At 37.0% G+C, this 25,093-nt stretch overlaps 3 protein-coding genes across 6 annotated transcripts; all 3 read right to left on the bottom strand.

The window, feature by feature from the left end:
* Positions 1 to 7,395: 7,395 nt before the first annotated feature.
* On the bottom strand, positions 7,396 to 9,487 carry LOC117617138 (protein DETOXIFICATION 49). Its single transcript, XM_034346407.1, has one exon. The coding sequence runs from the start codon at positions 9,388 to 9,390 to the stop codon at positions 7,726 to 7,728; it is 1,665 nt and encodes a 554-aa protein (XP_034202298.1). The 5' UTR covers positions 9,391 to 9,487; the 3' UTR covers positions 7,396 to 7,725.
* A 4,445-nt stretch (positions 9,488 to 13,932) lies between these two features.
* Positions 13,933 to 18,280, bottom strand: LOC117618185 (serine/arginine-rich splicing factor RS40). 4 transcript variants are annotated; one of them, XM_034347789.1, is made up of 6 exons: positions 18,148 to 18,280; positions 17,216 to 17,324; positions 15,528 to 15,649; positions 15,197 to 15,432; positions 14,351 to 15,073; positions 13,933 to 14,240 (listed from the first exon to the last, which is right to left on the bottom strand). In XM_034347789.1, the coding sequence occupies exons 2-6, from the start codon at positions 17,319 to 17,321 to the stop codon at positions 14,216 to 14,218; spliced, it is 1,212 nt and encodes a 403-aa protein (XP_034203680.1). In that variant the 5' UTR covers positions 17,322 to 17,324; positions 18,148 to 18,280; the 3' UTR covers positions 13,933 to 14,215. The 4 variants fall into 4 exon arrangements, with proteins under 4 accessions (XP_034203680.1, XP_034203681.1, XP_034203682.1 ...); XM_034347790.1 differs by having other exon boundaries at positions 15,537 to 15,649; XM_034347791.1 differs by lacking the exon at positions 18,148 to 18,280 and adding an exon at positions 15,871 to 16,213 and having other exon boundaries at positions 17,216 to 17,326.
* Positions 18,281 to 20,132: 1,852 nt separating this feature from the next.
* Positions 20,133 to 24,675, bottom strand: LOC117618440 (two-component response regulator ARR1-like). The gene is made up of 8 exons (XM_034348006.1): positions 24,525 to 24,675; positions 23,413 to 23,565; positions 22,927 to 23,322; positions 22,704 to 22,780; positions 20,867 to 22,168; positions 20,544 to 20,693; positions 20,303 to 20,407; positions 20,133 to 20,180 (listed from the first exon to the last, which is right to left on the bottom strand). Exons 1-8 carry the CDS (start codon positions 24,673 to 24,675, stop codon positions 20,133 to 20,135), a joined length of 2,382 nt encoding a protein of 793 aa, XP_034203897.1.
* Between the last annotated feature and the right edge of the window lie 418 nt (positions 24,676 to 25,093).

The following is a 25,093-nucleotide window of genomic DNA, read 5'->3' as shown; positions in this document are numbered from 1 at the left end:
AATAAACGTAAATATAACTAAATAATATGTATTTGATGACCTCTAGGTCTAAACAGTATTATAGAATGCAAGTAGGTAGTGATAGAATAATCTATGTAGCTAGCAAGGCAAATCCAAATTGGGGACACATATATATGCTAAACAGTATTTGAGTGTTGGTAACGTGTAAAACATGACTTTGCACGTACGTTCTATGTATTAACTTTCACTCCCATAATTTTTTTACCTCAATTCTTTTATGGACAAAATAACAATCAATAAAGAAAGCGTGCACTACACTTTTGGGGTTTGGTTCATCAAAGTCCAGTCATGCTGAGCAGCAACGACGACCTTCATGCTAGCTACCTATATAGCAGCAGCCACTATGACTGTATTGATCAGCGCACGCACAGAACCACCCACCCCTTTCACTCATAGACAAAGTACACAACGTCGGCGCGCGCTTCATCACTGTGTTTTCTTGTGGGTTCGGTGTCTCTGCATGTTTGCATATATATAGACATATGTCTGGGTGAGTTGAATCAGACTCAGTCACAGTGAGCCGTCAGTCATATACATGGGGCTTTCTTTCATCATCAGCTGCTGCTGCTTTGTATATTTTTATGTTTGAATTCAAACATTTGCTTTGGAGAGTTTGATTAGATGAGTCCTAATCAATTAGTTAGTTAAACATCTTAATTAAGGGTCTTCTGCTTGCGTGGCATTCCTTGCTGACGTACAATAGTGTGTTCACATTATTCATTCCGACACTCGGTTTTTAAATTTTTTAAATTTTGTATGATTAGTAATATTATATTATAGGATTGAGGGGTCATTAAGTTGAGTTGCTCATCACTAGCTTAATTAGGGTCCTTTGGGTATCGGAAAGGGATACAAACTTCCACATCATATATTTTTTGCTTTTTATCACAAATGGTTCATGAGGTTTGCGGAATTATCACCTTTTGTCCTTAACATAGGTTAGCCTCCACATATCAAAATGGTCACTGTATTTAGCTTATGTCAAATTTTCTATTAAATTGATGACACGGCACATGTGTGGAGCCCACACATCCAATGGTATAGAGCAAAATGTGACTTTAAATATAATTTTTAATATTTTTAATATTTTTAATATTTTTAAAACTTAAAATCCATAATAATAAAAAATTAATAGCAACTTACCCTCCGTTTGGATGAGGGAAAATAACTCAAAATTGAATTAAAAGTCAAAAATTTAAGAGGAGAAATTGATAATATAATTCCCTTTTTAGCAACTTAAACATGAAATCTATTAAATGACGCCCGGAAAAAATCGTGGAAATTTGGTCATCAAATTTCTAAGTTTAATTTCCACCAAAATAGACATTATTTCACAATTTTCATAGTGTTATTTACAAAATTTAATATTAAGTTAATTTTAATATTTTTTATTATGAATTTTAAGTTTTAAAAATATAAAAAATATATTATATTTAAAACCACGTTGCTCTATCTATTGGATGTGTGGGCTCCACACATGTGTCACGTCATTAATTTAATAGAAAGTTTGACGGAAGATAATGACAGGGACCATTTTGATGTGTGGAAGCTAACCTTACGGACCATTAGTGTCACAAAAAAAGTTAGGAATGAAATGTGATAATTTCGTAAACCTCAAGGACCATTTGTGATATATAAAAAAAGCCTATATTTTTAAGACATGAATGAAACATTGACAACAATTGCAAATATGAGGATTGAAAATAGAGTTTAATATTCGATGATGCACAACGTTTTAATTAAATTTTCATGTAATGGGATGGGATTGTTGGTCTATCTCCTTCATGTCAATTTTGAAACCAACACAACACCATAAATATTATAATTATTCAAACACTGCTGCCGATATCGTAACCTCTAATAAAGGGGAAAAAGGAATATGAAATTAGTCTAAAGAAGCTTAAAAGGGGGAGAGAGAGAGAGAGAAAGTGGCCTTAAATTTGCCTTTTCATGGCCTCCAAGAGGTCCAACTTGAAGTTGACACGGAACTGTGGCCATTCAGATTTATCAAGAAGTACCAATATAATCCTAATTAATTAATAAAGTAATTAAACATAAAGATTAGATGATGTTAAACTAATTAAGTTGTATACTGTTTCAGGGAGGCAGCCTATTCCTGAACCCTGGGCAAGGGCAAGACGATCGATCCCCAAAATCCTACATGCTGGGGCTGTCTCCTCCCAAGGAATCCACCATCTTCTTCTCTTCTGATCGGGTCCAACTTTTACACAGTTGCTAGTTAATTGCGCTGTTTTTATACATACAGATGTCAGCTGATTAAAGACTGATAGAGACTTTCACTACTCAAAGTGAAGTCCTGTCCATGCGATGCGATACGATCGATCGAGTTAATCAAGGAGCGTTAAAGTAAAGTATGTAGTAAATAAAGGATACAAAAATGTGTGAAATGCATGCCTCGTGTGTGTGTGGTCCATTATTATCTTCAAAGATAAAATATCTTTTTACGACCATATAAAATATATATTACATTAATATTTGAAAATGAAACTCATGCCATTGACTGTGTTTACGTCATGTCTAAGTAATATTAACTGTAGGTAGATAAGTAATGTTAAAACCCATAATCAGTAGAGCAAGTACATGCAACTCCAATGTCCAGAGGTAAGTGCTCAAAAAATCTCTTTTTATTATAAAAATATTTTTGCTTATCACTTTAATCTAAGGTGTACTTTTACTATCATTCTCAGCATTTGACACGTGCACATTGACTGTGTTTATGGAACCATTATTATATCAATAGACACTTGTCAAGTGTTGAGAAGTGTGGTGAAGATATACCTTGGTTAAAGTGGTGAGTGAAAATACTTTCTTTTATTATAATAAAATTACAAAAAATGCTATCAAACCAACTCCAAACCTTACCCTCTCCCTTCGCCGCATCACGGGGGCAAGGGTCTCTCTCCTCCTCCTCTCTTCTCCTATTTTAAGTTTTGATTTTGTATTATTGTAAAAGTTGAATTAACATATGATGACATAATCTTGGGGCTTAATTGGTTCATTTATATACCTTCATGATGGATATCACATATATATCCACTACTATCGCACACGATGGAGTATTATTAATTAGTGATTGATTAACGACAATGGAGCCAGCTAATTAAACAATCTAATCTAGTAAAATGTTCACGGGGAAGGGATATAGCACATGCAACTACAAAGTGGTTGGTTTTGTTGTATTAAGTCAAGGATTCCACAGCAATTCTCTTAATAATTCAATTTACCTATCAGCCTCAAATATATATATGAGAGAGAGAGAGAGAGAGAGAGAGAGAGAGAGAGAGAGAATTTCCTTAGAAATGTGCATGTGTCTGCTCCTTCAAAAATGATTCAACCTCCGGTCTGTAAACTGCATATACTTTGGATGTGTGGGGCGGCATGACATATCGTCATTGACCCCATAAGCAAAAGCAAATATGCAATTTACCTAGCCAGATATAATAATTTTCCTAAGGAAATCAAATGTTACTTTCATAAACGTCAGCTCTTATTTTTTTTTTAAAATTTTAAATTCCGATGACAAATATCACAACTGGGGTAAGTTCAGTTCATTTGGTTTTTTCTATTTTAAAATTTTATTTCTTTTCTTGTTTGCTCAAACTCCGCCAATGTACGTAGGTTGATGAGTGCGAATGCACAATGTTTTACCTTTTCAAATATTACCTACAGACTTGTCCCATAATTTGAATCACGAATTAATGGAGAATGACATGGACCATTCTGAAATTTAATTATAAGCTTCTGAGTCACACACACATATCTGACCGCACTCGAGATAGAGATATATAGCACTTTCCTTTTTTTTCTTTTTTCCTTTTTTCGTGCTTGATTTATTGATTATGGTTTTGTTAATTAAATTATTCTGTTTTATTTTAGTATAAAACAATGCATATATTTAGGATTTACCTGGGAAGTGGCAAACTGATTGTACTTTCTCCATAATCCTGAAATTAGCGTTTTCAAATCGAGTCTTGTTATATTAAAATTAATACTTGTACGTACATTCATATATAATTGAGTACGAATATTTCTGCAATGTATGTAGATGTAGCTAGCAAGAAGATGCATGGTGATTATAAACAGCATCACCAATAGATTGTTTGGATTGAGCTGGGCCAGCTTGTCAGCGTATATATATATATATATATATATATATATATATATATATATATATATAATTATTCTTCGTTTTATATTTTTCTGAAAATCTGCCTTACTAATTAAGCACATGCATGCATGCTTACGTTCCACTCTGTTCATGAATCATGACATGTGACAATTGCCTAATTCTCATGAATTTATAATTAATTTATTATTGGCATGGAAAAATAAGTTGATTGCCCGTACTTTATGATTGCGTTAATATTGCATTATTATTCAACAACTATCATCTGTTAATTAGGACAACCCAAATGATGTCAGGATCGACGTCAGTCTTGGATTCATGTACAAGGCTTCTCAATTAATTATATACGTACTTGACTTGACCTTCCTTAAGCTTAGAATTAAGGAGATTTTTAACCGGACGAGGTTAAAGGAGCTAAGTAATCACAATCAGAATGAGCACATTAGATTTTTGGATTGTCATTATTACTCTTAATTAACAATCAGGGCGGCAGGCACAGCAGCCAGTAAACTCTTAATTAACATTTCGGCAGGCAGATATTCGTTTGGTCATTTTCTATTCTCTTAATAATAATATAGTTTCAAGTAATTAATGAAAGAATATTCAGAATTATCTTTAAAAGATGTGCATGCAGTCACTAAGCTTCAGCCACGCCTAGTAATAAAAATGCCATTATTTTAAAATAAGATTCTTTTGACTCTCAAGTAGAATTATTTTAGGCCATGCAAATATAAGATATAAATTGTGCCGGCCTAATTAAATTGTTCATAAGATAAGATATAATTAAGTCCCACAAGCCATGCAAATATATATATAATTTGATATTCCAAAGGCCTTAACCACCACAGCATGCAGATCATGCATGCAATCAGTAATGTTAAATTATAGGATACTTGTTGCATTTCCACGCCTGCGCAGAGCCGCACTGTCCATTGTCTTTCATAAGCTGTCTTTCATGCAATCTCTACCCTTACGCCATAGACAATGCCCTTCACCTTCGTGGCTTTTAAGAGCTGCATGCGTGTCCCTCATGGCCAAAGATGGTCCCACAACTTAATTGAAGTTATGCATACATAGAGTGTAAAGGGTTCTTCTTCAAGTTTAGCAGCTTCATCAGTAGAGACTCATGGATGTACATGTAGACTAAAGCAATCTTGAAATGAATACACATGTTGCAATTTCAATGACTGAAAAGATTTTCTCTTATAAAAATATCAATTCTCTGTACAGACAAGTTGTAGAATAAGAAAAATGAGGTCAACCATCATCTTCTTGATGCAGGGCAGGGGCAGGGCCTCCCTCCCTCCAGCTGTGCATCTACAACTAGTGTCTTATGCATTTGGTGGCATCCTGGCACATTTATCTGCATGGGGATCATCTCTATGCATGATTCATTTGACCAACCAACAAGGCAACTAAAATATTGCCAACTTAATTCAAGACTTCAACGCTTGAGTCAACCACGTAATTCAAGCACTTTGTCCTTTGCCATTTTAATTAATTTTCCGGGAGTAAAGGCCACTCCAGCAATTCAAACTCCTAAATGAATAATTTGTTTATAATTAAGCACTAATTATGTACGTATATACATTTGTATCTAGCTAGTTAGGTGGCTAGTTACGAGGTTTGACAGAGTGCCCGTGCCGGCTTATTCTCGATTAAGCATTGCATATGCAAGAACTTGCAGTTAAGGGCTTCAAATATATTCATCTTTTCAGTTTGATGCATATGCATCCTAATTCCAAAATATTTTAAAGAAACTCAAGTCACAATTTTATATGGGTTTTGAACCAATTTAGGGCATGTTATTGGGAGTGCTTCTAAAAGAGCTAAAAGCGCTTCCCGACAATTAAAGACACTTCTAATAACATTTGGAAGAAATGCTTAGAAATGTTTATGGGTTATAGAAATGCTTAATGGTGAAGCACTTTAGGAACCCTTATTTTAATAACAACTGTCTTTATTCATAGATTATTTTGACCTTATTCCCCTCCAAAATCTGATGAGTTTCGTTTTGATGTTGATCTGTTGTTGCAACAAAATATATGCTTTACTTATAGTTAATTAATAGTTAAGCGGATGTTAAAAGTCAATGGCCAAAGAATCGAAACCAAAAGTCAAAACAAGCCCCATTATATTTTTGTAACCCAAAGGAAAGTCAAACTCAGTTGTCGTTATTAGGTGCTCAGCTCCATGTAGAATAACTTTCTTTTAAATAATTTTTACGGGTTCAATCAAACATATAGAATAATAAGTGGAATATAAACCTAAAGAAATTAAAGAAAAAAAAACCAAATCTATGATGATAACCTTTTCTATGAGTGTGTGTGATGGGAATATTTTGGAGGTAATTAATTTAAAATATTAACCTTTACTTGTTACTCATACCTTGGCATGTGATAATGTGCTCATCATGATGATGAATTAAGCTAATAAGGAATAATGGGATATGATTCCCTGCAGTTTCCAATTTCCAATTCTGATTTCTGAAGTCTCTTGTAACAAAGAAATGCATGCAGCCCGCAGCAGATGATATATATATATATATATATATATATAGAGAGAGAGAGAGAGAGAGAGAGAGAGAGAGAGAGAGAGCTTTTGGAAATTAAAGGAATTATTAGGTCATGTCAGGCTCAGAGTCTTGAAACTGACTGCCTAAAAGGAGTGAAATTGGCTGGTGGTTTAGGGATCATTTTATGCAAGTTGAGGTGCAAGTTGCAGTTTTTATGTGGTGTGAGTGTATGCTCTTTAATTAGAATTAGTCTTTTTGTTTCAATTCAACAGTATTAGTAAGATTCCCAATTTCAGCAGCAGGACTCTCCTTACTTTATACTCAATTAATTGCATTGCATGTGATCATTCATAATCAACTCACTAATCACTAATTAACTGATGACTAACACATCACCATGTTGCCCAAAAACGTGCATATATAAGACCAGGTGTTGAACTTGCAGTTGCAGCCAGCCGGCCTTTTGCACCGGCCAGCCAGCCGTCGTAGCTACTTTGGTCCGGCCAATCAATGCACTCACTCAAATTTCAGCAAGTACTATTGAATATCATGATAATGTGAATTAGACTCACCCTTTTAAAATGCTTTTAGTTTTTTTTTCTTTTTTGCGGGGTTTGGTAACCTTAACATGGATCTTTGAAATTGAAACAATAGTTAATTAGCAAATCAAGAAAAAACAAATTCAAGGAAATTTTTGGGTCTGGTAAATAAATCTTGTTTCAATTTATCTTTGTATCCGAGTACAAAATACAGAGAAAGGGTTGGGATTGTCTGTTCCTGACCATGTTGTAATTTTGCTACTTCCTGTGAAATTCAGCATCGTACAACAGATTTTGCAGTTGAATTTCAGCGGAAGTGTGAAAAAAAAAACTCCTGGAAAGACAGTCCTGCCAATAGAAATATCCTCCCAAATCCAAAAAAGAACAAAACTAACTCTTCTTCGTCTACATGCACATTGCACCCACCCACTACTGTACAGCTTAGGACAAAACCCAAAGAAACAAAAAAATCAAAGACAAAAAAGAGGTGATTAAAAACTAAACTAAACATGTGAGTTATTATTATTATTATCGTAATCTAAACAATCTTCCTTGATTTTAGCTTTGCTTGGCTTGTCTTCCTCAACCTCTTCGCTGTCATCAACCACCTCCTCAGCCCCGGTCAGCTGTTTGGCTTTCTGAGCTTCAAACTCCCAATCTGTAACACCTAAAACCACCAGCATGGTCAGAGCACAGCATCCCTGTGCAGCCAACAGGCCTAGCCACAGCCCCTGAAAATCCAACTCAAGAACGAAACCCAACCCCACAGCCACTGGCATTCCCACGAGGTAAAAGCACCCCAAGTTTATGTTTGCTCCAACTTTAGGCCTCGCTGTGCCTCTCAGAACTCCACACCCTGTTGTTTGTGGGCAATTTCCAAGCTCGCAGAGACCAATTATAGGCAAAACCATTGATGTTAATTTTATTATCTCATTGTCCTGTGTGAACATGCTTGCCCAAATGTTCCTCACCATGACTGCAAAGATCAGAGCTGCAAGGCCTAGTATGAAGCTGCAACACAGGCCTACAATGGCTGCAATCCTTGCTTTTTTCGGTTGGTTTGCGCCTATTTCGTTGCCAACCCTTGTGGACACACTGAAGCTTAGGGACGAGGGGAATATGTAGATCAGAGAAGTGGTTTGGATCAAAATGCCCATTGAAGCAACAGTGGCTCTTGGGTTTAACAGCAAACCACAGAGCAAAATCATGATCTCATACCACCACCATTCTAGGCACACAGAAATGCAGCTTGGCACTGCCAAATTGAGAAGAGTCCTCCATTCTCTGAAGCAGTCCATTGAAATCCCTCCCCAGGTTTTCTTGTGGACCCCAGAGATAATGATGTAGATGATTAAAGAAGCTACGAGATTGAAGTTAGACCAAACCCCACTTAGAGCCACACCTCTGATGCCTAAATTGAGGTACGAGACAAGAAAGTAATTGATGGGAATGTGAAGGATGATTGCTAAAGTGGCACAAAATGTTAGAGGCAGGGTAATGGATTGAGTTCTGAGGTAAATTCTCAAAGGGTGCAGTAAACACTGAGCAAGAAGGTCAGGGAGAGAACAGAGGAGGTAAAGTTGAGCTTCAGAGGCAATTGCTTCATCTTGGCCACAAAGGAGGAGGAGTTTCTTCATGTTTAGCCAGAGAAGAGAAATGGGTAAGGATGTAAAAATTAGAAGAAGTACTGTTCTCTGCAAAGAGAGGCCAAGCAGAGTATGCCTTTTGGCACCAAAAGCTTGACCACAAATGGGTTCCATTCCCATGGCGAGGCCAGAGAGAATCGAGTAACCGGTGATGTTAGCAAAGCCGACGGCAAGGGACCCGCCGGCTAAAGCGAGCTCGCCGAGGCGGCCGAGGAAGAGCATGGAGATCATTGACCTGGAGTAAAGTAAAAGGCCGGTGAGTATCATGGGAAAAGCTATGCTGGCTATGGAATTGGCTTCTTTTAGAGCCAAGGAGAAATGGGATTTTTGGTGGGGTTTGTGTGTTTGGTGGTGTGCGTTTAGTTGTAGCTCCTTCTGTATTTGTTCTGGTTGGGATGTTGTGCTTTTGGAGATCAATGGGGTAGTGAGCGTTTTGGGCTCTTCCGAGTCTTTAATGGAGACAAGGTGAGGGTGGTCTGAATTGCCATTGCAGCAGGGAGAAGGAGATGTCAGCTTGCACATTATTATATGGGCTTAAGGATCAATCAACTGTAAGTTAATTTGTACAGGGAGACAGGGGGAAGAGAGAGAGAGAGAGAGAGAGAGAGAGAGAGAGAGAGATAGAGAGTTGAGAGTTAAGATTGTTGGGATCTTATAAGTGGAGGGGTTTTTATAGGGGGTTTATGGGGCTTAGAATTTAGTGGAAACTTTTTTTGGAGGGACTATAGAGTCTTTGTGATGACCGGCCAGCAAAACCTAGTGAGAGATGGGTGTAAAATCCACTTTCAATTCTCAAGAACTAAGATTTAGTTTAATTTTGTTTCTTCTTCTAAACTTATCCCCAAACCTTAAATTAAAGAAAGCCCCGAGACAGAAGAGAAGACGGATATACAGATTAACAACCGGATTAATATAATAAAGACAGTCAAAGTTCATAACGTTTTTGGTTAAGAGGCCATAATATACAGAGGCTAGGACAAAATTTGCTGTTTGGAGTGTCTAGGCCAGTTATACATGGACTCAACTTTTTCAATCCATCCAAAAGCCCATCCATTTGGGCCCACCCCACCTATGCCGTGTCTTTGATGCAAGGAAATTTTCAATAACATTTAACTTAGAGCCAGACAGAGAAGAGAAGAGAAAGATTAATTTAAAATATGAGATACCCTTTGCAAATGCCAGCCTTAGACAACTTGTTTGCTTCATGGATATTACACAAACGGCTCAAAGCTTTTAATTTTTTGTTTATTTCAACAGTTTGTGGCTTATGGATAGGTCCAAAGAAAAGAAAAGTAGCCGTCATTAAATCGTTCTTCTTGTTCATGATCGCATGCATTGTAATTTGCCTTCAATCAATTTAAATTCAACCATGTTTCAACTGTAGCAGGCATATGTTTCAAGGGCAGGCGGCACAAGTACTTGGGTCTCCTACGGAACCTTTTCCATTCAAAACTTGCCAATTTTGGGCATCATATCTTGAGAGTAGGAGACAAGTCTTTTGGGTTCAACTCTCTCAACTCCAAGGGCACCATTTGGTTCAAGTTCTATAGGCCATAGGCCATTGCCCAATAGGGAAGCTCTCCGGATGAGAAAAACTTACTTGTAATGTGCTATTTCTGATCAATAATACTATAACACGTAGAAAAGTTATTCCATATATCATTACATTATTGACGAAGGACCCGTTGCATTGAAGTGTTTCTCCTCTAGATGATGTGAACTCTCACTTGTAAATCAATTTGGAAAGGAAAAGGTCAACTTTTGTTGGGATTTTTCCTTTGAATGTGCCCCTTTAAAAAAAAATTATTCTGCTTCTAGTAAGCCGTTGAAAGTCCTGTTGCTTCAAGTCACAGCTCATTTGAGAGAAACATTGCCAAGTGGATGGCAGCCATGGTTCCAAGACTCCCACACGGATGAGTGGGTTGGTCTCCTTACTGGTTTTAGCTCTCTTCCCACCCGTATCAAAAGGTCATAACCCATAAGTAAGCCCATGGTAAGGCGCAAAGACTCATTCTGAGTCAAATTATTTAGACAAAGACAACGATTTAGTCATAAAAACGTGTAGAAAATTCTACACAAAAAAGAAGTCTGCATGCTTTGATATTTTGGTTCACAATTGTGCTTTGACCCAACAATTCGACTACTCCTTCCTGCCTTTTGGACTATTCGATTATAACTTGAGCAAATTGCCATCCAAACTCATTTGTAGTTATTTGGAGAACCTTTTTTTGTCATTTTTATGAGTCCAACTTTCGGTGGAACCTTCGACGTGAGTGTGAAGGTTCACAAGATACCCTAAAATGAGAACCAAGAAAAGACGCTACACAGATCAAATTAAAATGAGACATATAAAAACAAATATTAAAAATATTTATAAAATAAAAAAATAAAAAAAAAAGTATGCAAAAGCCAAAGTTGGGAGAAAAGAAAAGAAAGAAAAAGAACAGCCGACTAGATAGTATTTAGATGTTGCAAAAAGAGTTGCAATCAACCCAACCGTGTGATTATATGCCTAAAGAAGAAGCGAATGCCATGTTAACTTTGTACTCTTAACGATTGGGAGAAAAACAATCTCTTCCAATAGGAAGTTTTATTTTTCTTTCTTTTTTGTTGATATAAGCGATATGAAAGAGGTGAATTTGAACCTATGACTTTGAGTGCATAGATAAGTGTTCTTAACCACTTGAACTACACTATTTAAAAAATGCTTTAGTCTTGACTGATCAAACTCATCACGACAGGAAATTTTTCATTGCGAAACTCAATGAAATCCGAATAAAGCAATTTTATGTTGATAATTAAGGCTAAGATCCAGCACCGACTAAATCTCTAATGTGGGCTGAAAGTGAGATACAAAGTTATACAGAACATAATGAATCTTTGCCGACAATTAACATGCATGCCACAAAATTCTTCGGCATGCAATAAAAGCATTTGGACTATGTTGTAGGTGCAACTTAGAACTCAAACTCACCCCCCTCCCCTCCGCCAAAGAAAAAGTTCAAAATCACAATTGGACTGAAGCTGGGATTTGGCTTGAAATTTCTAACTTCTTATAATCTGTGTTGACAATGAAGAGACTTTTTTACAACTTTATTGTTTATTATATACCAATTAAGCACATGCATACATACATGTACATGATGACTCAAAGTTAGTTGTGTTTCTTTTACTTTTGACTAGTTGGTTCACGTAGCCAAATTATCAATCGCAATCAAACAATTCCAAGACAATATATACCACAAAGGATCCTTATTGCATAAATAAAAGATGAAAACAACATAAAACTAACAAGTTACAGAAAGTTCAGACATTGATACTGATGACCAAGTTTCAAACTTGGTTCTTGGCTGATCTCAACAGAATCTAAAGAAATCTGCAATAGTGAACTCAGTCCTTTGTAATCAGCTGTAATCTTGGCTTTCTTTTTCTTTGAAAAGAAAACAGGTACAAAACAAAAGGAGAAAAAAGTTAAGGAAACCTAGTTAATTTGGCTTTACAAAGCTGTACGTATTTAGACCAATAGTTTGAAAACAAAAAAGCTCTTGTACAAACCGCTACTCTCTTTTAACGATAATGTCCTAGTCTTGTCCTTCCATCTAAAATGTCGAAAAAGTTACATGTAAATATATATAAATATATATACATAGTTCCAAATGAGATGATAAGCTTAAGGGGTGGGGGGTCACGAGTCATTATTACCATATATAATCCACCCGTTCACATTCTAATCCCAACCCAAAAAACGAATTAAGGATCCAAATTCAATAAGTCTTTATTGTAGTCAAGAAGATTTTGATTAGGATGTAATTATATGTTGAACATTGATTGGTCAATGAATTAGGGATATTATCTAAGATCAACTTCTTAAAGTTTCAGTCCCAACCCATAGATCAGTTCAAAACTAAACTTGATGGGTGCTAGCTCTTCTTAACTAAGAAAGCACTTTTGAGAGAAGCATATTAAAATTCCTTTTTTTGACTTCGTCTTCTCCCTAAAAGCCATTGTTGATGTCACCTTGTTGCATATTGTCTACTTCGCCGAAAGCCATTCCCATTTGGTTGGTAGTGTGGGAAGAGACAGAAACAGGGTTTGAACTTTGAATTAGAGATTAGTGAGGGATTAATTAGCTTCATGTTCACACATGTATATTCAAGTGTGGAAAACAATTTACACGTGTCAGCCCTCCATACACGTCATATTCTAAGTTATCCGAATGTTTTACGCGTCAAAAATGGTCTTTTGCTTTGTCATATTCACATAGTGATAGGCTGATATATGGACAGTTTAAGTGTGGTAACCAGAATGATATGAAATTTAGCACGAGACCAAAACAAAAGCCGACAGTTAACTGAGATTCCAATTCCACTTGGATCATCAAGTTTGCCCAAGAAAAGATGGGATAACTGTCCCCATCTTACCACTTGTGGTGTGTTGCTTTTGAACGGTCGGGAAAATATTAGGCAGTGAGCATTTCAGAAAACCCAAATTTTGGTCTCAGAAAAACTGCGTTTAATCAAAGCCATTGGATTGGACTTTACGGTGTTTATGCCGAAAGACCTAATTTATGTATACGGATTCGTTATTGTCAAATATAATCATCGAATTGATTCATCATCGCAACACATGCCTTAAGTCATTTTCTGTGAAACTCCATCGACAATCATGGGGCTCTTTCTTTTGGGTAACCAGTAGCTTATTTATTTATTTATTTTGTTAATTAAAATAAAATACTAACAACAGCTCAACCTACAAGCTCAAATGACGTCTCTCTTCGGATTTTTATTTATTTATTTAAAATTTTAAAATGACACATCTCTCTTCCCTTGATAAAAACCGATAAAAAGGAACAAAACAAACACGGGCTCGGTGCATTTGTATATTCAAACACGGACATGGACATTGACATGGACATTGAGCCATGCCGGCATTGAGCCCTTAACAAATCAACAACACAGGAAACAAAAATGCCACACAGCTGTAAGCAGACGGAAATCAAGGCCGGCCAAGAAATTTAGACATAAATCAAAGACCAATTGAGGAATTTCCAAGCACAAAATAAGCTGCCTTACGAACGGAACAATCAAGAAATTGAAATTGTAAACAACCACTTGGGGGGCCAAATTCTGTATCAAGTTGCTTGTTCAATAGCAATAATAAGTTCCATAAAGTTTTGGGCAGAAACCACTGCAGACAAGTATCTCTAAAAGCTACAACTCAGAAATAAGGCTACAGGAAACTACATAAGCTGTATTACGATTCGACTCTACAGAGGGAGTTTTCAAGGGAACCACAAACTGCAGCATCTCACAACCAGACAGATCCAAACCACTGATCAAGATCATCATCATTCCTCAGCTTGTGGTGAACGGCTGCAGTTAACAAAAAGACGTGTGTTAACAACAAAAGACAAGACTACATTTATTTACAAGTATGAATAACACAATTAATAATAATCCAGGCGAGTCATCCAAATTCAAACCTGCTATATCTCTCCTGCATGGGGCTTTCAGGCCCACCATAGTTAGGGCTGTCCCCCCTAGCTTCAGGCACAGAATTGGGGCTTGGACCGTGACCATGTTCAGGGCTGACCCTCTCTCTTTCATAAGGACTGCTGCTGGGGCCCCGACCATTTTCAGGACTACTCCTATCTCTCTTATATGGACTCTGGATGGCGCCATTTTCAGGACTGGCCCTATCTCTCTTATATGGACTCTCAATGGCACCATTTTCAGGACTCTCCCTGTCTCTCTTATATGGACTACGGATGGGAGCATGGCCATTGTCAGCCCCAGGCCTCTCTCTTCCATAAGGACTACGGCTACGATCACGGATACGGTCTGCACTCACCCTCTCTTTCCGGGGACTGCGACTAGAGACCCGGCCATGATCAGATCTCTCCCTTCGATAGGGACTTGGGCTGCGGCCTCGGCCATAGTCTGGACTTACTCTCTCCCTTCGATAAGGACTTGGGCCACGGCCATAATCAGGGCTACCCCTCTCTCTGCGGTAGGGACCAGGGCTAGGGCCACGGCCATAATCAGGGCTACCCCTCTCTCTTTTGTAGGGACTTGGGGATCTTCTTCTATCACGGCCTCTGTCTAGTGACCTATCACGACTTCTCCTATCAGGACTAAAGCCGTCTCTTCTTTCATCATCATCACGAACTGCATACTCCACTGATATAACTCGATCCATCAGCTTGCTGCAAAAACACATTATCAGCCAATAACAAAATGACACACAAAATTTAAAAAATCTAGCACAATGCTTGCTCAGAGAGAGAGAGAGGAGAGAGAGAGAGAGAGAGAGAGAGAGAGAGATCCACCTCATGTTCGTAGCTTCCAATGCCCTAGTAGCATCTTCTTGTGACTCATACTGAACAAATGCGAAATTTCTTCTGATCCTAACACTCACAATTTTCCCATATGGATCAAAGTGCCTCTCCAAATCCTTGGTCCTAGTGTGATACGGATCAAAATTAATAACAAACAAGGTCTTTGAAGGTCTTGTATTAGTCGAAGATCTTCTTGAAGCACCCGGTCTTCTAGTACCACGTTCATGCTGCAATACAAACACAGAAGTGCTAAAACCTGTACACTCTGGGAAAAAAACCTGACAAACAGTAACACAGCAAAATAAGGATAGAAATTGCCTACATTTGCTACCTTCGTCCATTCAACACGAAGCCTGCGTCCTTTTCTACCAAATTCTTTCCGATCAAGTCCCCGAATAGCATACTCAGCATCTCTCTCATCTTCCATGTAGATAAAGGCAAACCCTGTAAAAAACGTAAAGTAAATATTCTGAATAGATTGAAAACAAATTCCATGTGTTTTTACCAAACAAAGGTAAGCATTCCCTTCATAAGGATTCTTCAATAAGAGGCGGCATTCCTCCGTTCAGCAATGTACAAACCACCTAAAATTCTATCCTAATTAAACAGTTTGGCAACCTCCGGGAAATCTACAAACTAAGTGACCAGTAAAATTAGTAACAGACCTTGTATTATGAACTAAGTGATGTCAAGGGACAACAATCCAAAAGTGGATGTCTCATGGTGGGTCAATGTAAAGATAGTGCCTTCTCCATCTAATCTGCTGCCTCTGCCATGGGATTGGGCAGTGTTTCAATCTTGAAACATGTCTGAAATTGAGGGCTGGGCGAAAGTCATGAGGAATGAAAGGCAATTGTGACTGTGGAAAATGTGGGATGGCGGTAGTGCAATGGCAGATCAGAGTGACTCTTCTTGAAAACAAGAAGAGGAAGCTCGTCACAGGCAAGACAAGGAATTCTGAAGAGCCCATCCACTAGCCTGGAAGAGAATGGATATCCCAAGATAATCCTGCGTCAAAGAAAATGTTGAGTATGGGGGTTTATGCGTCAAAATATACATGCTTTTTTTTTCTTAAACGTATCCGGAACCCCCACAGGAACTCAACAAAGGAAGACTGCTGTCACTGAGAGATTTCTGGATGATTCTTCAATGTGATTGCTGATGAAACAACGTATAGGAAATGCCACCACTACAGATGCAGACGTGCCGTAGTTGAATTGCCTTTTCTGCTGTAAGGCCCAGTGCATTCTCACAGGGTATAATAATTTTTATGTGATTGTTATTACAAATTTAAATCAATGCAAATTACATGCACATATGCACAAATTTTAATCTCCTGTTCTGGTCATGAACAGAGTCTCCGGACAGATTATTAAATAACTCTACACTAAGTTCCTTCAAGGTAGCAAACTCAAAACTGCGTGAGAAAGGAATGCTAGATTGCGGCAGCTAGTTCATGTTTATAATCATTTCTGTTAGTTCAAGAAACGAACTATAAATCATTTATTTTACCAAAGCAAATGCAATGAAATACAAAATGATGACTACATGCACTAAAATCACTTTAATACCAAATATTACCACACACAAGCTGTGAACTGTGTAGTCAGTTTTCAGGTGTTTAAGTAATTTTGTGAATTCAGTCACAAATTTGTATTCCCACATAATTGGTTCTGCAAAAAAAATTATTTATAACTCTTTTGGGATCAAAATTAGAGAATGAATTCTAATGAAACATTTGAGTTGGTCTCTTCCAGGTTTGTCATGCTTTACCCTATGCGAAGTTTTTTGGAGGGAGTAAGATGGGGGTGGCATTGGGTGGATGTGCTGCAATGGCTATTTGATTGAGAGATAGTATGTTTGAAGATATTTGGGGAGAAGAGATGGATAACTAGTGTCATGGGGGAAACAAGCACAACATAGAGATGAGGAAGGTTAACGCAATAATAAGCTTCATACAGATACAACAATAGAAATGCAATCAAAACAAGGTGAGCAAAAATAACTCACCAGACTTCATATCCACTCTGTCAACTTTCCCATATCTACCGAAAAGCCGCTCCAATTCATTTTGTCGAGCATCATATTCAAAATTCCCACAAAAAATGGGCCTCATTTTCTGGCACAAGTGAGAATAAGCTATTAGTAAACATGCAAAATAATATTTCACACTGTCCAAATAAGAACGATAGAACGAATATGTTAAAAATGCAATAAGTACCAACTAACAATCCAACATCACCAAATTCTCACATTTACAAAAACAACGAGCATACCAGTTTGGAAAACACCACTGAACACTAAACATTCTTCAGAAGCAAAAACAACAAGGCGCTTACATTCAAAGTAACTAAGTTACGTTCATAGGCAAAACTCACAAAAAGCTCGGGTCTTTTGTCATACAAGGAGCATTAATCTCAAACCATTATATTCAACCAGAAACTAAGACCTAGAAATCACAAGTAATATAAACTATTACTGAAAAAAAAAAGGTGCAATTCAGCTATGCATTTCACTAAAACCAGAAGTTCAGACCTAATTTAGCCAAAGAAAAAAATTCGGCTATGCATTTCACGAAAACAAGATCTCCAATTCAAATTTAGCGAAAAAAGAATACAAAAATAAATTGATAACCAAAAGAATTTCCAATTGGTGAAATACCGCTAAATAGACAACAAATTTATAAATTAATAAAGGAAAAGAAACCAGAAAACAAAAACCAAAGTCGCAGAGCAGTCAGATCTACCGCTATAGAAACCCTAAATGTCAGATCCCCATTCGGTTGCCGAGAAACGGTAGCTAATAAAAAAATTGGGAAACAGCAACGCAAGAAGTAACCAGATCACAATTTTCGTTTCTTTCGAATTTTCTCAGGAACCAAGCGAAAACCTATGAAGCTTTTAGATAGGAAAACGATGATCAGGTTTCAGAATGTTTCTTACCTTCTCTTTCACAGACGACGATTTAAAAGCAACGGAGCCTCGAACCCTAGCGATGTGAGGGAAGTGGGTGATGTTTCTTTGATTTGACGGAACCGAAGCCCTCGTGAGTGTAATAAATAGTACAAGAAAACAACGTTTTGGATATTGTTGAAAGGACCCTGTATTTTAGTATATTTATACAAATGGTCCTTTCTTATTGATCGAGTCATTTGGATAAATAATAAAAATAAGGGGAAAATAAGATATTTTTATCATCTGAACCCACCAAGTGCGCAGTGTCGGTTTGCCAAAAATATCTTTGCCGGTTACAAGTCTGGGCTGAACATGACGGCCCAGTTTGGACTAGGGATCTTGGGTACTAGTTTGGGTTGATTGAGTTTCTGGGCCCTCGCTTCATAATTTGGAAAGTACTTTAAAAAATCAGAAATTATACGTCTAAAAATATGTGCAAGGAGTTTGTTGTTCGAGTGGTTAAAAATATTTACTTTTTTACCTGAGGTTTTAGGTTTGATTCTTCTCCCTCCCCCAATATTGTTTGAGTGTTTGTACAGATAATTGACTTTTACCTTGTCTCTTTATGTATTACTCCAGCAACATCATACACAAATAAACTCTTAACAATAATTTTTTTTTCATACAAAAATCAAATCAAGTAAACCAAGGTAAGAAATTAAAGTTGGGTTGAACTTGTAATTGGTAATGAGGTTGAGGTTGTTGTAGTCCTTCCTTGTCCACCACTAGAGCTAATGAAGGCAATCTCAGCTCGTGTTTTAGCTAGTTGGCATTCTGCCTTGTTTATTTCTTGATGTAATTGTGAAATAGTCTTAACACAACCATACACACAATCTTGTGTTCTACATTCAGCTTCATAACACAAAGTATCGGCTGCTTCACCTCTCAAATGGTGTGGTAGTTGCTGAAGAAGAGTCATAAGTAGGGAAGAAATCATAGTTAGAGATGATATAAATACAAAATAAAATTCTCACAAGTTGGTAATTAAGAAAGACAAGATGTACCGATCTAATACACGATATAGTTACATATGATAAAGATTTTGTCTAGTGACACTCAATCTTCAGGCATCGAAAAGTGTCGTGAAAAAATCATTTGAACCTTTAATTTGTAGGATTATTACCTGGAGCATTTTGGCAACATTGCTGGCACCATAGATTCTATGAACAGAGGCAAATCTTTCAGGATTATTGGGAGGAAAATAGGGAAAGAATATGCAATCTGAAGGACATCTCCTTCTCAGATACTTGCAAGCTGCACAACGACCAGAGATCATGATCCAAAATCTCACCAAAATAGATTTTCTCAATCGTTTTGGAAGAAGAAATCTTAGAAAAGATTTGATTTGTGGTGTCTAAATCTTTTTGGAAGAAGAAATCTATTTGTATTGGGGCCATGCGTTTAGCTTTGGAAAGGATTTTCTCCAACGGCTAGTTTTTTATTGTCAAATTGAAGAAGATTGAGGAAATTTGATTGGGATGGTAATAGAATGGTAGACTTTTAATTAGCGTTTGGTTTCTCATTTTAGATTTTTTTGCTTATCACAAGATTTCCATTCGAAAGCTTTGGTATTGAACATTCCCATTATATATTTTTGGGAAGCTAACGGTGCAAGAGTTGACTAAATCTGATTTGTTTTAATTGTTCTGAAGAACTGATGCAAGGCCTTACTCAATGGTGTTTGGTGCAGGCCCTGCCCAGGCCCAAATTAATGAGAGAGAGAGAGAGAGAGAGAGAGAGAGAGCAAACATGTACATGTCAAATTATAAGGAAGGAAACCATATCAAAAAGTCTCAAATTTGCAAAACACAAACTAGCAAGATAGCCAAAGTTATGTACCAATATTAGTCTCTACTACTATAGCTAACAAGTCATCTATCTAATCTAAATCCAATCAAACTAAGTTAAGAAACTTTTCAAAGGACTGGATTCGGATCGATCCTTGCTCGGCTTTTGACTGCTTTCAATACAAATTACATATCAGCATCCAATATGGCATTTAAGAAATCATCGTCACAATCCTGCAAGAATTTAAGTAAAACAAAATGAGTACTTCATTAGCAAAAATCACCAAAGAGCCATTTCATATATCATATAAGTGCGTGGTTGCTACAAATGACTATAAATAGAATTGTTGAGTTACCTGAAAAGGGTGCTCTGGATCAAATAATATGCTGTAGTCCTCTGAGTCAAAGACGTTCCCACCGAATTCGGGGTTGACTACTTGTTGATCACCACCCTCCTGCTGCTGCACACAGTCACACATTTGCCAGTAATTAGTATTATGATAATATAATATGTGTCTGTGAGAGAGAGAGAGAGAGAGAGAGAGAGAGAGAGAGAGAGAGAGAGAGAGAGAGAGAGTATGCAATCAGTAAGCATGCCTGGTTCCAAGATCGGTCATTAGCTGCATTATCTTCGACATGGTAAGAGTCAGGGTTTGGAACTTGGTCGGCAGTAGGGTCCGGCACTTCAACTTGATATAAGAAACTAGCAAAGTCGGGAGGAAGTTGATCTTGATCTCCATCTTGTTGCTGCACACATTGAAATAAACAATTCTGTGAGAGAGAGAGAGAGAGAGAGAGAGAGAGAGAGAGAGAGAGAGAGAGAGAGAGAGAGAGAGGGAGGGAGCAACATATATAGCTGAAATAATATATATTAACTAGGAAGAAAGGAAAATCATTAATTTCTGGTTTATTATATGCACCTCAAAAGGAGGAGGAGAAGGTTCATAGTTGTTCTGCTGATCCATAAACAGATTACTGAGCATCAAGTCATCAATGTCACCGACCAATTCTTGTTCATGAGAAATATTGTTGTTGTTGATCAAGGTAGGAGGAGCATCTGTAGTAATAGTATTATCCATGACACCACTATGGGAATTTTCAACATTTCCTCCCCCAACATTCATATTTGTCAGACCACATTGGTCATTAATATTCCCTGCGGGCGGTGGCAGCACTGGAACATTTTGTTGCTGATCATCACCATTGTTCTTAAGCAAACTTGGTGGAAATTGGTATGCAGAACTAGCACTAATCTCAAACCCAGCAGAAGAAGACATCGACGATGAAGAAGCTCCCAATTGAGCCATGTAACCAGAATTAAAAATCCCATTATTGTTCCCAATTGATGCACCAGTGAGACTCACATTTGGATATCCACCACCAATATCAATATCGTTAGTAATGTTATTGAGCATACCAGCTGGTTGACTACCCATTAATCCCACTAGCTCTCTGCCACTGCTGCTCATAATCTGGGATACGGCAAAGTTACTAACCAGCTGATGACTGGAGTTTGGCACCCGCTGGTTCACATTGTTAACATTAGACCCCATGTTCTCGAAGCTTGAAGACAATGGAGTATAACTTGAACTGTTCTGGTTTCCTGATGTAGCAAAGTTGTAGCTGAATGGGTTATTGGTGAAAGTGAAAACTCCATTCTGCCTTGGCTGACTTTGTTGTGGGTATACATGCATCAAACTGTTTGTACCAATATTATTGTTCATTAGGCCAAAAGACATACCTACATTGCCAAAAGTGTTCATCAATTGTTGCACCCCAAAAGCTGCCGTGCGGCGGTTTGCTTGGCAAAGTAGCTGATCCCCATTACCATTACCAAGCATTGGTTGCTGGCACAGAATGTTAGCTTGATTATTGTTAAATAGACGTGACTGGCTGGAACCGATAAGTTGAGGGAAGGATCTGCTGCCGTTGCTGCTTGAAGATTGATGGTAATTGGGGAATTGGATGGAGCCAAGGTTATTGGAAGCAGCAGCAGTGAGAGCTAGGGTGCTTCCATTTCCAGCTGATGGTTGAAATGTAGAGGCAATTGATGTTCCCATTTGCTGTGGGTTGAGGAGTTGTGAATAATATTGGTCTCGTTGGACATTGTTGAAGACTAGTGCTGGATGGCCAAATGCAAAGCTTGACCTGAACACCCTATCAGACAAGCACTTGGATAGCCTGGCTTTCTCCGCAACTCGTTTCAAGAAGATACGATACTTCTGCAAATTCATGCAAACCATCGTTAACAAGATGATCATCAAGGTTAAAAAGAAAAAAAAAGGTTTTTAGTACATACATATAATATAGTTTTCAATAAACACTAGAATAATCATTAATATTACCATATATTTAGCTACAAAAAGATGTGTCTTCATATAAAAAAAATAAAAAAAATAACATAAGTAGTTAAGTTCCATAAAAATAGGACATATTATCTGATTTTGTTTTTAATTTTGATTTTTTTGATATGAAAAAATATGAATTTATCATATCATCCTCATTTAATTAATAATTTCAATTCTTAATGTTTACATTAACCAATGATATTTTCTGGTATTTTGAATGTTTCACCATTCTCTGCCTTTTGCTTTATATATATAGAGAACGTTTTCTTTCTTTGCATGGAATGTGATCAAGTGATGAATCGTTGCTAACAAGAACTTAATATTTTTAAAAATTCCTAATAAAAAAAATCACATAAAATTAGATAATAATAAGTAATTCTAATAGATTAATTGAATAACAACTACAAACCTGCAAATGACTAGCTACATTTTCTCTAGTTAAGCCTGGCACATTCATGAACTCGAGAATCCTCTTTGGCACAGCCTCTGCATGAACCCAAAAGGAAAAGGAGAAAAAAGGCATACAAATGTTATCAGATTAAATATTTACAATGTAAAGCTATACGTATAAACACATATAATTCGAAAGGAAAGAAAAGATGAGGTAAACGGAAATAAGCAGTCGCATATACTGTCTAAGCCAATGTGTCTGATGGCCAGCAGAAACTGATTGTGAAGTGAATTTGTCCAGACCACTTTTGGCTTCTTTGGGGCAACCATACGCTCTTCATTATCATCTTCCCTGTGCCTCTTACGTGCCCTTTTGACCTTGGTCTCGGCCTTTTTATCCTGTTTTTCTTCGTCGGTATCGGAAGATGTCTCAGAACTTCCATCCTCGACCTCACCAGGTGCTTCTCCTGGAGCACTTTCTATTTCCTCTATGGTAACCGATTTACCCTTTTTAGCAGCAACAGCATACTGCCACACATTCTTAATGTCATCTTTGCTCACAGGCTTTACTATATAGTACACAACTCCACCCTCTAAACTCTTTAGTATCACACTCTCTTTGTCATCTGCGGACATCACTGCGTTGAGAAAATTAAACAAAGTTAGTTTTATTAAGGATATGTGTGAGATTAGTTTATTTAATTATACTACTTAAAATTAACACTCACTAATAACAGGTAGCTTAAATTCTTCATGGACATGCTTTTGCAATTCAAACCCATTCATCTGAGGCATATGAAGATCTGTAACAACTAGATCAAATATGCCTTTCCTCGCTCGAAGGGTAGCCAAAGCATCGATAGGGTTTCTAACCGAGACAACTGAAAATCAACAACCGAATATAATTAGTGTAGTATATATGTAGTTGAATAAAGGAATTAATTAAATCTTGGAAAATTACTGAACGATGTAGTAAAACATTTAACGTTCTTATATGTATACATATGTATATATATTATAACATGGATTAATGAAATCACATTTGGACCCTCACAAACACACACACACACATATATATGCATGAATCAAGGATTTACTCTAGGACCTTATATATAATATATACCTGATGAAGGAGTGGAAATAAAAAAATTAAAAAAATTTGCTACCCTTTGATTTCAAATAGGGAAACCAATATACCCAACAAAGGAGTAAAATTGCGACTTATAAGGGCCTTTTCTTATTATAAAAGAAATAAAGAAATAAAGCTACACTTATTTGCCAAGGAAATCAACATAATCATCACCATATACAAGATATAATAAAATTGTCTAATTGGATGCACATTCATCCCCTTTTGTTTGAGTCGGGAAAGTTACACACACAAAAACCCTAATCGCATATCACATATATTTAGTTTTCTCATCAACCATTTTTACAGAAAAAAGCTGCAGAAAAAGTCCAAAGAATTCTCTTGGATCCATCGAAACAAAAGAAAACCTGATGTAATTTACCTAGTACAGGATGAGATCTAGATCTAGTGAAAGGGAAAAGGTTGGATTTAAAAAACAAATAACAAAATTAAAAAAACATAACTGAGACTTCAATTTATGTAAGGAATAAGAAAACAAGCGCAACTTAAATTCTCACTTATAGTGAAAAAGACATGCAAAAAGTCTTAGAAAAAACTCCATGTAATTCCACTCTTGTAATGCAAAGAAATTGACTAATAAAAATGAAACTTGTCGTGGAATTGAGCAACAAACGTAAATGCATAGAAAGTCTTGTCATAATCCTAACCATACACCCGAGATCTAAAAAGGACATGCACGAATCTATATACCTTGGTAACTCCATGTTTTAAGCATTGCTGAAACTATAGCTAGAGTGGTTGCATCGTCGTCCACAACCAAGATATTGATCATATCTACGAAAGAGGGTTTGGTATTTGCAGAAGATTGCCTAAACTCAGACCTCTCTGTAGCCGCATCCATGGCTAGGAATGAATGAAGTGTCTTGAAGCACACTGAGAGGGGGTATATATAATACCAGATGCTTCTGGGTTAAGTCAGCAGTGACATCAAATGAAGATGCAACATGTGTAAGAAAAAGGCTTATAATTTAAAGAGAAAGGGAGCTTGTCTTTATCCAAATTCCCTCTCTCGCTATTTCTCAGACAATTGCATGCAGTGCAGAAATGTGAGTTACAAAGATGACATACATGCATCGCCCCCTTATTTCACACTAATTAATGGAAATATCTAGAGTGAAATAGACATTTATTTTGTTTTACCAAACATGGGAGGTTCTAATTACATAGAGTTCTTAGTGAAGAGGATTTCACAATCTTTCAATTTAATAGCATGCCACGGAAGTTTGTCTTCCAATTTTGGACTATAATTTCGAGTTTTC

Source organism: Prunus dulcis, chromosome 2 (assembly GCF_902201215.1).
Source record: "Prunus dulcis chromosome 2, ALMONDv2, whole genome shotgun sequence".
Lineage (NCBI taxonomy): Eukaryota > Viridiplantae > Streptophyta > Magnoliopsida > Rosales > Rosaceae > Prunus > Prunus dulcis.
This window is presented reverse-complemented; position numbering and strand designations above follow the sequence as displayed.

What these genes read in the sequence shown, in the direction of transcription:
- LOC117617138 (XM_034346407.1), bottom strand. Translation starts at nt 9,390, where the DNA reads ATGTGCAAGCTGACATCTCCTTCTCCCTGCTGCAATGGCAATTCAGAC.
- LOC117618440 (XM_034348006.1), bottom strand. Translation starts at nt 24,675, where the DNA reads ATGGATGCGGCTACAGAGAGGTCTGAGTTTAGGCAATCTTCTGCAAAT. An exon ending in ATGTAGCTAGTCATTTGCAG is followed by an intron (nt 22,169 to 22,703) that starts GTTTGTAGTTGT and finishes ATGAATTTGCAG; the next exon opens with AAGTATCGTATCTTCTTGAA. An exon ending in ATCCAGAGCACCCTTTTCAG is followed by an intron (nt 20,181 to 20,302) that starts GTAACTCAACAA and finishes AAATTCTTGCAG; the next exon opens with GATTGTGACGATGATTTCTT.
- LOC117618185 (XM_034347789.1), bottom strand. Translation starts at nt 17,321, where the DNA reads ATGAGGCCCATTTTTTGTGGGAATTTTGAATATGATGCTCGACAAAAT. An exon ending in CAGAGTGGATATGAAGTCTG is followed by an intron (nt 15,650 to 17,215) that starts GTGAGTTATTTT and finishes CGTTTTTTACAG; the next exon opens with GGTTTGCCTTTATCTACATG. An exon ending in AATGGACGAAGGTAGCAAAT is followed by an intron (nt 15,433 to 15,527) that starts GTAGGCAATTTC and finishes TTTGTATTGCAG; the next exon opens with CATGAACGTGGTACTAGAAG.